The sequence below is a fragment of the Haliotis rufescens genome, unplaced genomic scaffold, assembly GCF_023055435.1.
Source record: "Haliotis rufescens isolate VD_foot unplaced genomic scaffold, xgHalRufe1.0.p SCAF_44, whole genome shotgun sequence".
NCBI lineage: Eukaryota > Metazoa > Mollusca > Gastropoda > Lepetellida > Haliotidae > Haliotis > Haliotis rufescens.
The window spans coordinates 2,335,120-2,349,066 of record NW_025964157.1 but is presented as its reverse complement, the minus strand read 5'-3'; the positions used below and the strand labels follow the sequence as shown (position 1 = coordinate 2,349,066).

Here is a 13,947-nt window from a genome sequence, read left to right as displayed (position 1 = left end):
AACTTCGTTGAGTCCAATCAGGGCAACATGGGCAAAGTCTGAAGTAGTAAACCAAATTATTTGTTATGTTTTTCACAACCTGTGATCCCCTTACCCCTCTGCAATTACAAGTTAAAATTTTTTTCTTGTCACCATGGTTACTAGTATTGACATGAAACATATACAATTTATGGAACTTGATGTAATTTGCACCAGGTGCATGTGGACATGAAAAGCATGGTGCATTAGACAAAATTCTGGTGGCATCCGGGTCCCACAAATTTATCAAATTTGAAATGTAGATGTATCATGTCAAAAACTGTTAAAAGTGTGTCTAACTCTTAACTTTTACACATAACGATCTTCGAACACTCAATAATATAAAGCATTATGTACCATACAACATCACTAATCCCTGTGTTGTGTAATTTGTCATGCAATCTTGGGCTTGATGTCAAACTGTGGGTCCGTCAAGATAATGTGCACATGCTCGTATTACATTTTACGGCAATTTGTCATCAGTTTATGTAAATTCCTGACAAGTTCAACACATGAAAAAAAGCAATATTTTCTCAGAAAATCAACTTATCAAAATCAAACTTGCACTGCACTTCTCCTATTGGTATAGAAATTGTACACCCTGGAAAAGAATTCATCAGGTAGTTTTCAAGTTATAGGTCACATAAATGTTGGAAGTTAAAAAATTCCAAGTTCAAAACATGAAAAAAAAAAAACCTTAATTTTTTCAGAAAACATATCAAAATCAAACTGCCCCTCTCCTTTTAGTTTTAGTATAGAAAGTGTTCCTTAAATTTGAAAAGAATCCATAAAGTAGTTCTCAAGTTATAGGTCGAAAAAATGTTGAAGTAAAACAAACATTCTTAGTTCAAAACATGTAAAAATTTACATTTTCCCAGAAAACTACATATATGAAAATCAAACTTTGAACTGCACCTCTCCTATTAGTATAAAAAGTGTTCACCAAGTTTGGAAAGAACTCTGCAGTAGTTTTCAAGTTGGTCGCAAACAAAGCATGTCCTTGGAAGGACGGAGAGATGGACAGAATTCCTTGGAATAATTATACACCCCCGTCTTTTAAGGTTCGGGTCTAATGAAAGTGGGCCTAGGAATTATAAAGATCAGCTGCTAATTTCAATATTTCATTCGAATTGTCACTTATGTAAACTTTACCAAAATGACAATGTGCATGCTTTTGATAAACACAATGTACTGGTATTGTGATACGAAGTCATCAGTATTTCAAATCATGCCAGGTATACTGTTAATTATGTCTATACCATGCACCTCTGCTAATTACACAGAGACATTGTCTAAATATCCCACATGGTGTTAATTAGAATATCTCCACCATGGCAGAAGGTTGGCACCAGACCTTGAAGCTTTGCTTCCCTTGAAAATAAGGGTCAGTCAGGTAATCTAAACCAACATAGTGTTGTAGGCTTTCCTTGTCATGCGCTAAACTGGCAATCTTATTTCTATTAGCTTAAACACATTTTATTGACAAGAAGAAATCGGATTGCACAAAAGTGATCCACTTACAAGGCACTCTCTTTATTGGAACATCAATACTGTCCTCAATTCATTAGGCTGACGTAAACATCAAAACCTGATCAATAGTAGAATAATTAAACACCTGAAATACTATACAATTGTGACTTATACAAAAAATAAACTCTGCAATATGTCATCCTGTCAGTCATAAAACTGTATTTTATACCAGATTAGATTACAAAACATGATTGTCACATTAACAGTACCCACGGTTACATAGCAACAACTGACATAGATCAGAATAGGATCTAAAATAGTTCACAGAAAGCTATCTATTTCACGCATGTCTGTTAATCTATGTTAAAAGGCACATTCTACATGTAAAAACCAATCACACGAAACATGCCCTACTCAATCAGGTGGATATCGGATGGAATGACTTGGTTGATTGTTTATCATTGAAGTCAATCACGTGATTGTCTGGTCGAGACTTGAATAATTACAGACCTCCGTCATTATAGCTGGAATATTGCTCATTGTGTTGTTAAACAACAAAAACAAACAAACAAACAAATGTATCTGCAGTTGGAAATCCTTCTGTTCAGCAGTGTATGACACCAAGCAATATCACTTATAGTAATAGCCCAGAATCTTGGAGGTAGACTGAAAATCGTGCAATCTGGAGCAATTTAGAGTAAGAATTAAAGATATTTTTCAAACATATTTCTTGTATGTTTCGCTGGATAAATGAATAGATCTTGTCAAATCAACAAGATGAACAAAGTCTGAATGATGTCTGAAATTTATCGCTACAATGTATTGCCTGCCAAACTTCTTAGGTCTACCTGGTCTGTAAATTAAAAAATCAAATACAAGCTGTCTAGCTTAGTAGACCGATAACAATTTTGACAGTCGCGGGTTCATTTTCCACACTAGCTCAGGCATCTATTTCAGTAACATAATATTTTGGTAACATTTAAATAAAACACAAGGCTTGAAGGAACTAGATAAGCTTGCTCCTGGTGCAAGTTGAAATCCAGTGGTCAGGTAGCTGTCTGTCTGTTAGCCAATTATGCCAGTGACTTATAAATTGGGCTAGTAACATTTCCCTAAAGAGTCTTGACTGTCTAGTTGAAAATTGTTGTCAATACTTGTTTATTTCTAGCATTTTCTATGAACCATGTGGTCAGTTAAGGCATGATTTACTGTCAAAGTCTGTTTTCGTTTGGTTTTCATTTCGCAGTTTATCGAAAACTGGGTTTTAGCTGTACACTGATTGTGACTGATACATTATCCTGGCCATTGAACTTTGGAAACTAATTCATACACTGTTCACATCACAACCTTGCTGCCCCAGACTAAACCATGTGCTCATTATGGAACAATAGATGTTTATAATCAGTCTCGTAAATATTCTGAATCTTTTTATTCACTGACAAGATGGCTTTATACATCCCATGCGTTCTTTTGCTTTCTAGTTATTATCATAAGATTGACCTGAATAGATTCATTTGATGACACCAAGTCCAAGGAAAATGTTTTGTTTGTTTGTTTGTTTGTTGTTAAACACCACACTCTGCAGTATTCTAGATATGATGATGGTCAACATGACATCAATCCACGCAATTGGGATCGATGACATGCATTAACGAAGTCAGCAAACCTGACCACCTGATCCCATTAGTCGCCTCTTACAAAAAGCATAGTTGCCTTTTACGGCAAGCATGGGTTGCTGAAGACCTATTCTTACTCAAAGGAAAATGTCCAATAGCACTCAGAGAATAATGATGTGGTAACCGTATGGTAAACAATGTGTACTGAGTTCAAATATTGATGTTGTGTACAAAACTTTCTTAGTAAGCCAGTCACAAATTTATAAAGTTTTGACATGCACCGTTAGTGAAGAGAGAAATAAGAGCTTCCATTTTTCAAAACAAGGTTGCACTAGTGCATCTTTTATATGGTTAACTAGAACCCTGACACACAAAGGAAACAAAACTGACTGCCAGATAACAAACACGTAAGCTTCCTCACACGTGAATATTCCTTGCACAGCTGTCATAATCAATTGACTATTCAGCTGGCGGCTGAGGTTACATTATGCATACCAAGTTCATTATACATGTATTCATTATATATTCAGTTAATTATCAGATATGTATTCATGTGGCTGTAACTCTATACATGTAAAAGTTCCAACATATCAGGCCTTGGTGTTTCAGGAAAACGTTTTGGAGGGTCCATTGAGGCATGAAAAATGGGATCAACACTTGTAGGGTTGGGGTTGGGGGTGGTGGTGTGAGTAGGGTAGCAAACGAAAATACTTGTCCTGGCTAAAATGTAACAGTTCAATGGTCACTCATATTAGAGATCAGACTTTGTATTAAAAATGAAAAACAAACATTGTACACTGTTTATTCAGAGTTTTCTAGTTTTCATTTGACATGCAACAGCAAGGGTATTTGAGTTGGCCCTACTGACAAGCATATTTAATATCATGAGATTGTTCAGGCGTCCGTGACTAGCACATGAACACGATTCTGTAAGCTAAACCCTAAACCCATAGTACCAAGCCCAGAGATAGTTGTTTTGAAAACTACCCAAATCACATTTAGCATGGTTGCCATTGATTGGAAAAGTGTACACCATAAACCTTAACTCAGTTGGAAACAATTTAAAAAAATCCAAACAATATTGCTTACATAAATGTAATTGCCAATAGCAACCAGTTGTACCAAAGTGCTACAATTGTGGTTATTATTGTTTTAGATATACCTAGTAAAAGCTGCAACTAAAAGAACACAATAAAGGAATATATTATTCCTGATGAGAGGTGAGGTGAAATGGGGTTTAACGTCAAGTTCAAGATTATTGCACTTCTATAGCAACGTACATGCATGCGTGCCTGCTTGTACTAGTCTGGACTAATGCCAATTTTATGAGATACCATGCTGCAGTTTAACTTAAATACCCCACTCTGGCACAGTATACTGACTCCCAGCTGACCAGTCCTTGTTTTAGCCCCTCAAAAATAAGCACCAGGCAGGGTAACAACAGGTACAAACTTTTAAAGTGTTTTTGTATGACGCGGCTGGGGATCAAACCCCAGGCCTTCCGCACTCCAGGGGGAACACTCTACAACTCGACCACACAGGTGTTCGTATTCCTCATGAAATAATAGTTCCAGATACAATTCTTCTGATCATTGCATCATAATTCTGTTAAGTTACAATATTGGGTATAATACTTAACTGTATGACTGGTAGAATTTGTGTGACCAGCTGATTGCAATATCCAGCGTAGTTTATGATAAAATACACAAAGTAATCATAACCTCTGCACATAAAAAAACAATGCCAAGCAGAACAAGAAATACAATTTAAATTGTAAATCATCATGTCTAGTGATGTTTTATCCCAAGTTCAACAAGTTTGTTATCACCTGTTCGTTACCTGAATTTGCTGAAGAGATATGATGGAGATTTTACTGCGCAAAACACACACAAAAATATTCTGAAAAATATTGAATTCCCAAGAGGGGGGTGTACATTATACTTGGGTGTGCACTATTTTCCAGAAAATATGATATCACTAAGACGTCATTATATTGTAATTTGTTACAATACTTCCATAGAACAGGGCTTTCTTAGTACGTACAGTAAAGTACAGCCAGCATCAGGCACATCTGGCACATCTGGCCTCACAGAGCCCAATCAACAGATCAAACCTAAGCATGTTGATTGGCATGTCGTAAATAACTATTCAAAATACACTTTGGTCCAATATTTTACAATGTTAATTAACAGTCATAAAATGACAAAATATACACGGGGAATTATGTAATTTGCCTGCCAGACAATTTTGGGGAAAAATCGTTATATTGTGTATTACACCTGTGTACCCAATACGATAATGCCTTATCCTCTATGTTCTCCTGTTATCAGTGAAATAACAAGGCACCTCTACTAAGCCATAATATTAGTCATAACTGTATTAATATCAGGGATCGATTTAAGGAACTTGATTTAACTTGCATCTGGTGCATGCTGACATGAAAACCAAGTTGCATCAAACAGAACCAGGTTGCACTCTGGTCCCATAAATTTATCAAAGTTGATACATAGGCCGGCCCGCTGCCACTGTCACTTAAATAAAGATGCAATGCTGTAGAATATAATAGGACCATGTGCAAATAACAGGCAGACATAAATATTAGGTTTCATTTTTCAATAAAAGGTTGCACTTGTGCATGTTTGATATAGCCAAATCGAGCTCTGAACATGACTGACTTGACTATAAACCTGCACAAGCCGATTTTAACTTGCATCAGTGCAGTCTTGTCAATGGGAAATCACATACTGTTCTTGTATTATGAGTAAAATATATAAAACAACTTTTGTTAATATCTAACCAAAAATATACACAGATATTCATTCACAAATGATTACCCTTCTAATCAATAGACAAAAAGGTGAAAAAGTGGAAGAGATTTTTCTCTCACGTATCTTACAATAATCCATGTATTAAATTGGCGATGTCTGACCATGAATAATATTTACATTAGTATGTAGACAAAATGATCAAGCATCAGTGTCAATCATTGTCAAACAATGATTTTGCGAGCATACAGTCCTATAAATATTATGATATTACAACTGAATAATTTGCCAATGAATTTGTAGCATAAGATTTGAAAATGAAAATGAAACCTACTGCAGATTTGCAGAAAAAACCCACAGAATTTGCCTTTTTTGATCAATCAATACAGTAATTTTCATTATTTTCAAGCTTTCTTTTGAAATTTCATTGTTTGCAATTCAAACATACATAATATCAATCCTACCTTAAGGCAAAATTTGATAGAAATAATGTCCTTTGCTGCTTGCTGTTTAACACTGATCTCAGCAATATTCCAGCTTCTCCTTTCTAAACGTTCTTGTGGTGTTATGACCACATAAACTAATCAAATTGCAGATATGTATTTGTTTGCTCCTATAGTATTTGAATCTAGGGAGACCTACATCATCAACTTTTAACATTTGGGTTATGCTTTACTTCAAACACGCGTAACACTTCCTCAGATTGTGCCATGGCACACAACCAGCCCTAGACAAATTCTTTGGCTAAAATTTTAGGAATTCTTTGGCTAAAATTACAAAATTCTGGGGTAAAAATACAGCCAATTCCCCTTGAAAAATTAATTAGAACTCTTTTATATTCTTTAGAATATTTTGTTGATTACATTTAAATTTTATGGTCAGATATAAGCATATATTACTGCATAAAGGTGATACTGGTTTCATCTTTAATCGCAAAAAGAAAATAATAAAGAAGCCATTTTAAAAAAATAATATCAATATATAAAAAATTCTATCGGATGCATGAGATAGACGCATTGGGGATTTTATATTAGACCTGTAGTCTGTCATACACTGAAACAAACATATCCAGTACAGCCTATGCAAGTTAATAATGTTTGGCAAGTCTAGATTACTGCAGTCCTTAAAATGAAGAAAGTCTCTTGGCTCCTTTTTATACTATTTTTTTAAGAGATTTTATTTATTTTAGAAACTAGATGTTAGTCCACTAGATCTGCTCATAGGCTGATATTTGGTACCAAGTCTGCAGCAAATGTCAGCTTAAACCCCAAATGGAAAAAAATTATTTCCTATTCATTTTAATGAAGTTATAACTAATGAGATGGCTTGGTTGAGGTTGCTTGTATTCTACCATTAACATGACTAATATTGAGAAACACTTTAAATGTTTAATTTTACATTATTGCAATGAATTCAATGTTTAATACAAAGTAATAATAGATTATACAAATGTTAAGAAAACAGGGTTTACTAGTGCAGAAATGTTCATCCCGTTAGCACAAATGTATATACAACATGCACAATAATATTCATTGTACCCAACTCTAGACAAGAAATACAAAGGTCATGTAATCAATGGTAATTAAAGCAGTTATCAAATCTTACAATACAGTACACTATACACCATTATTTTCTGAACACTAGTGGACAGGACCCCTGGACTTAATTCTTGGGGGTCCCATGGAACCCACGTCTTGTAGATCAAGGTAAAGCCCTGGAAAACTAGAACATAAACAAAACAAATCCATATTTTGAACAAAACAGAATTATTGTCCTACTAAAATAAATCCCTGTGTATCTCTGTACACATGGTGTAACATCTGTCAAGGATGCTTCATGTGGTGAGCCACAATAAGGAGTATATGGATAAACCAGGGTATGATGCAGAACAATGGAACAGCTGATGGTCTTGTTAGGGAGTGGCAGCATGTGAGGTGAATTCAAATGGGTTTTAACGTCACGTTGAAGATGATTTCACTTTAATGGCTACGTGCATGCATGTGTGTGTCTTCATGTCATGTCTGGACATGCCAGTTTTTTAGTGCTTGACCAATGAGATACCATGCCGCAGTTTGAACATAGACACATAGCCCACTCAGATACAGCTACCAGGCTCTGAGTCCTTGTATTATCCCCTTAATACCGAACACAGGGAGAAAACAAGCATCATCGTTAACCGTTTTTGGTATGACTTGGCCTGGGATTGAAGCACTGATCTTTCTGCTCTCCAGGCAGGCAGTTTGGTAGGATGTAACTTTCCATGTCAAAAAGGGAAAACAGAGAGGTCTGGTAGGATGTAACTATCCATGTCAAAATGGGAAAACAGAAAGGTCTGGTAGGATGTAACTATCCATGTCAAAAAGGGAAAACAGAGAGGTGGTCAGGTAGGATGTAACTTTCCATGTCAAAAAGGGAAAACAGAGAGGTCGGGTAGGATTAACTTTCCATGTCAAAACAGGGGAAAACAGAAAGGAGGTCTGGTAGGTTGTAACTATCCATGTCAAAACAGGGGAAAACAGAGAGGAGGTCTGGTTGGATGTAACAATCAATGTCAAAACAGGGGAAAACAGAGAGGTGGTCAGGTAGGATGTAACTATCCATGTCAAAACAGGGGAAAACACAGGGCGGTCTGGTAGGATGTAACAATCAATGTCAAAACAGGGGAAAACAGAGAGGTGGTCAGGTAGGTTGTAACTATCCATAACTAGTGTTCCAGCTGGCTTTTGAAACTGCCAGTCCTGGTGGACTGTCAACTCCAGAAATTACCAGCCCCCCCCTAATTTTTGTTAGTCCCAACTTTCAATAAATACAAAATGTATGAAAATTACCTGGTTTTAATTCCTTCAACATCATGTTCAACGCAATGACATCATCTCTGCAGTCAAAGTTATATCTACACGTCATTCACACAAAGTTCAGTAACTATTTTTTTCATATATTTTAGTTTTTCGAGACGAAGTTGCTACAAATATTTTACTTTGAAGCAAGGGAAAATGTTATTTCCTTCCACTAAAAGTAGACAAGGGGAAACCTCGATGGTAACAGACAAGCTGACCTCGTTCGGAAAAATTTGAATATTGCTTATGATTTGTTCAACAACAAAGATTTTGATAAGGCACTATATTTTGCGGATCCACAAGGACTGGCAATCACATGATTTACTGGTCCAAGCCTAATTTTACCGTAACTATCCATGTCAAAACAGGGGAAAACAGAGGCGCTACGGAAGGATGTAACTATCCATAACAAACCTGCTGAAAACGTGGAGACGGTCTGGTAGGATGTAATGACCCATGTCAAAACAGGGGAAAACAGAAACAGTATTATTTTCTTATATGCATGTATATTTCATTTCTGTATTGTATATTGACTATTATCAAGAAAAATATTCCAATAAATCATAAACTTAATGGTAAACATAAACATTTTTAGCCCACTTGTCCTTATGATGATAACATATGGCAAAACCCTTAAAAATGGCAAACTTCTACAAGTCCTTGTGATACTTTAACTATTGGGCAGTATGGCAAGGACTACAGGACGAGTGCCAATTTCTAACGCTGCACATGTCACAGTCCAACCACCCCATGTACACAGACCCGACAGATGCATTATTCATGTATAACATTTCTGTCCAGGCCACTTTCTGGGTTGATTGAACAATGGATTTGGGGCTAAATATTACCAGTACCGGTGCCTACTTACAGCTTGTGTGAGGTCACCATTGTGGACAGTTCGTATCCTGTAATAAGAGAATCTGCTTGGTGATGAGGAACAACGGAAACTCTTGCTGATGGATGGTAGTATCTCCTGTTGGAATTCATGGGAATCGTTGCTAATTTCAGTCAACAAATCTGAAAAATATTCGAAAGAACATGAAAGAGCATGATATAAATATGCATACTATATTATAATCTTTTGGATATAAGATTATTATGTCATCAAATGTACTTAGTATTCTAGAATGTGACATGCATATGATACAAGCATGATAAACATTCTTCAATGTGCCTGTGTGTTCCAAGTGTGTAACAAACTCACAACTGCGACAAACATGACTAATAGTCAATAAACAAGACGTAGTGTTTGTTCATGTAATATTTAACACAGTAGAGATCATATACATAATTAATGCATTAGCCCTGCCTGCATTTGATCACTAACAAAGTAAAAAGATGTCTGTGATGAAATACCCGGTACATGTATGCAAGTTACAAAGGATTTGGGGGTAATTCATGCAGTGTTGTTAAACTATTGAGGTGAAAGTTTTCATGCACATTTGTTTGCAAGCAAATGAAAATAAGCTGTGTTTTGGTGATTTATTGTGCATACTTTATCAGCTTATCTGGAACAGAGTAAACATTGAAAAAGCTACCAAATCATTCACACATGCTCAACACATTGCTGTGTATCTTGATCATATTTATCACAATAGGTGACGGACACTTACGAAGGTTACAGATAGGCATGGCGTCTCATGGTTTTACTCTACGGACACCTAAAAGTGATGCCGATGCCATTTGACACGCTTGACCTATTCAGTAATCTACAAGTTACTGAGTGGTGAGGAAAGAACTGATATGGCGCAAACTGAAAACAGCACCAGGCATCCGACGTCAAATTCGTGGGTACATATGAAAGACATGGTATTTTTTAATAATTTAATATTTCGTCAGGTGATTTTGTGACAGAAATGTGTAGGAGGTTATACGATAAGGATGTGGATATAGTAAGGAATGAGGAAGGCATAAGTATTGCTGATGATGACACAAGAGTGAGTCAGCTAGTACCGAAAAAATAAAACTGGAGAAACTGATTTTGTGGATGTTCTGGGAAAGTTTCCAGAAGGCAAAATATTCGACACTAAACCACTTCATCCTGCTTTCTTGATGTTTTTTTGTGTTTGAAGACTACTAAGAGCCACTATAGAAACTAATATAGCCACTAAACTGGTTCCTAACCCTAATGATCCTAAATGGGTGATTGATCATAAAAGGTATCCAAGGGCTAAGGATATAGTTAAGGTAACCTACCCTAACAATCAGTGACGATCAGTGAAGCCAGAACTGGAGCCTACAAACCTAATTTATTTATTTATTGAAAAGATGTCCCTCAGGAGATTGAATAATAATTGATAAAAAAAATTATGTATATGTATACTGGTTCCCATTTATAATCCATTAACCCCCACGAATTAAGTTTAAATCGAAATACACAATATACTGAAACTAAAAGTGCTTTCATAAACTAGCTATTGCCAGGGTCCCAGGTAATTTTTCAGCATCAGGAGTACATACTCCTTATTATTTCAATATAGGAGTACAGGCAAAACTAAAGAGTACACTTGGAGTACTGACTGGAATTTAATGGATTAATCTTGTATTTCACTTCAGATATACACCACAGCATTGCTACACTCGTGTAAACAGGTAAATAAACAATAAATAATACTTTTCTTGTTGTACATGTATGTCCATTGTATAATGCACCCCACCCGACTCCACCATGGTATTCAGTATTTTTAGGGGGAAAATTGGAGTATTATGAGCATAAAAGTTCTATATTGTATCCCTTCAACACAGTCAGGTAAACATGGTAAACAAACAGGTGATAACAAACTTGGTCAATACAAATTTGAGATAAAACATCACTAGACAAGATGATCTACTGTTAGTATTGTATTTCCAGTCCTACAAGGCATGGTTTTATATGCAGAGATTTAGATTACTGTGTGTGTTTTCTCGTAAACTAAGCCAGAAGCAGCAATCAGCTGTACACATGTTTTCTCATAATCTACCGGTGATTTGGTTAAAAATTACCCAATCATACAACTTTAAAGAACTTTGATGAAATGATCATAACAATTGTACCCCAAAACTATCATCAGGAATAATATATTCCAATATCGATATATTTTAGTTGCGGCTTTACTATATATATTTAAAACAACAATAACTATAAGCGTAGCACTAACTTTAGTATTGCTGATCGCTATTGCCCGATATGTTTTACGTAGGGAAAAAAATAACCAGGCACCATGGTCACCGTTGAGGCTCCCGTGCTCAAGAACTCTATGTTGACATATAACAGTCAAACAACAGCAAATATGACTTCTAATGAGTCAGAGTATAACATTTATGATGTATCCATTCTCTATCAATTAAAGTTCGTTTCAAGGCACCACTAACGGTTATCTGACCGTGGTTGCTGTCAGTAGACCGATCTATCGATCACTTCACATACTACTTCATCGAAATTAATGTAAACAATATTGAATGAAATTTTGAATAAAATTATTAAAATAATATCAAAACTCTCAACATTGCTGGACTTATTCAATGACAATGTGTGTAAAGGTGATAGATCACTAAGAGGAGCCTATGCATACCCCATTACCCCGGCAACTTTGTTGCTAGACTGACCTACCAGGGCATTATTTTGCATCTGTGTTATGCAACAAAATTTCACAAAATATTTGGTAGGATATTGCGACGTGCTTGTAAACATGGTGGTGCTGAATTCTCAGGTAGTCTCAATTCCACATTCGGGGAATATATTGCCATGTATATAAACATGTGAAGCAGCATTGTAGACCTGTCAACATTCTTGAGATACAACATTTGCGAAATGTGACATGAAATTATTACCAGCCATTCAAGTTAACCTCTGGGTTACCCATGTACATGATGTACCGGTAGTTGAATTTGTTTGTAAATTTAGTTCAGCAATATTTGTTAAATATTTTCAAAAGTTCTAAGACGATAAAACTTGTATCTGTTGACATGTATTGAAAATTGGGGTCACCTTATGATGCTGTTGATGTTCCAATGCTACATCAGTAGTATGACATGTGATCCAGCCAAGGCTGATATTGTACTAGGCCCTAACTTGCTAATCTTCTCCTGCCCATGATGTATAGACTATATTATAATATCATGTATATAATACTTACCAATAATTTTGGTAAATAAGATATCAATTGTCATTCAGCAGATAGAACAGAGTAAACATCTATCAGCACGAATCTGCTTCATGCATAATCATATTGGGAGGTTGACTGGTGCAACAACATGCAGACATGGCCAATATTTGTATGCATAATATTTCAATGCATTTGACTAACCGTACCTAACTGACGATTTTGAAGATATTTACATTACAAGTGAAATCATAAACATAATCTATTGTGTGAATGCAAAAATATAGATAGATCAAATATACATTTGATAATGATAACTTATTAATGTCACGAAAGCATGACATTTAGTACAGCAAGAATGTTATGACGTCACGGGTCTGAATGCGTAAGACTACCCGTTTCAAAGATTACCTAGATTATCCAGATAATGTAAACATTCTGTTTCTGTCAACTAAGTTTGCATATACATAAATGTACCTTCTTCCTTCCTCTTCAGCTTAGGAATGACAAAAGAAGGTGTGTTGTCCATTCTGATTGATTTTTGTTCATCATCCAATGTATCATTTCCGGGTACCTTCGCGCCATGTTTGTTTTCAAAAATGTCTGCTTCCGTGCTGTCTTGAACCCTTTTCTGACAGTTCAATTCAGAAGTTTTGAATGACACTGAATCCCCTTGGGATTTGATGCCGCTGTCAACTTCGCTTGGGCGCTTGACATTGAAAATATCAAACACATTCGCCATTTTCTAGAGACAGGCCATCCTTTTGCCGTCTGTCGTTTGTTGACTGGGACGCGAATACACCACGTGAGGTAAAACTTGTTTGCGCATGCACGAGCAAGAGACGACTAGGGGAAATAACTCGTGTACGCCAAGGTAGCAGGATTCGTCTTCACGGTCAGCTGCCATTTTTCGGTTTGGGAATGTGTGTTATCAGGGAAGAAATTGTCCTATTACAAAATATTCGAAATAAACTAATGGAGTGTATTTAGGTGAAATATTTGGACACCGCTTCCGTTTATTTAATATGACAGACATTGATATATATGAATATCAATAACCCTCATAAACAATGTAAGGCAAAAACTACGCTGAACAACGGGGGTCGGTAGGCAATTTCCTTTCAAGGTCGAACATTGTGCATAGTCAATACCTTTATTG

At 36.0% G+C, this 13,947-nt stretch overlaps 1 protein-coding gene across 1 annotated transcript in view; it reads right to left on the bottom strand.

The window, feature by feature from the left end:
• The window catches only part of LOC124136061, a 66,605-nt gene extending 53,025 nt beyond the window's left edge, over positions 1-13,580 (bottom strand). The window contains exons 1-2 of the mRNA XM_046501832.2: positions 13,266-13,580; positions 9,575-9,723 (exon numbers count right to left, since the gene is read on the bottom strand). Of these exons, the coding sequence (XP_046357788.2) occupies positions 9,575-9,723; positions 13,266-13,530 (414 nt within the window). The 5' untranslated portion in view covers positions 13,531-13,580. The remainder of the gene's footprint in view (positions 1-9,574; positions 9,724-13,265) is intronic.
• Positions 13,581-13,947: the final 367 nt, after the last annotated feature.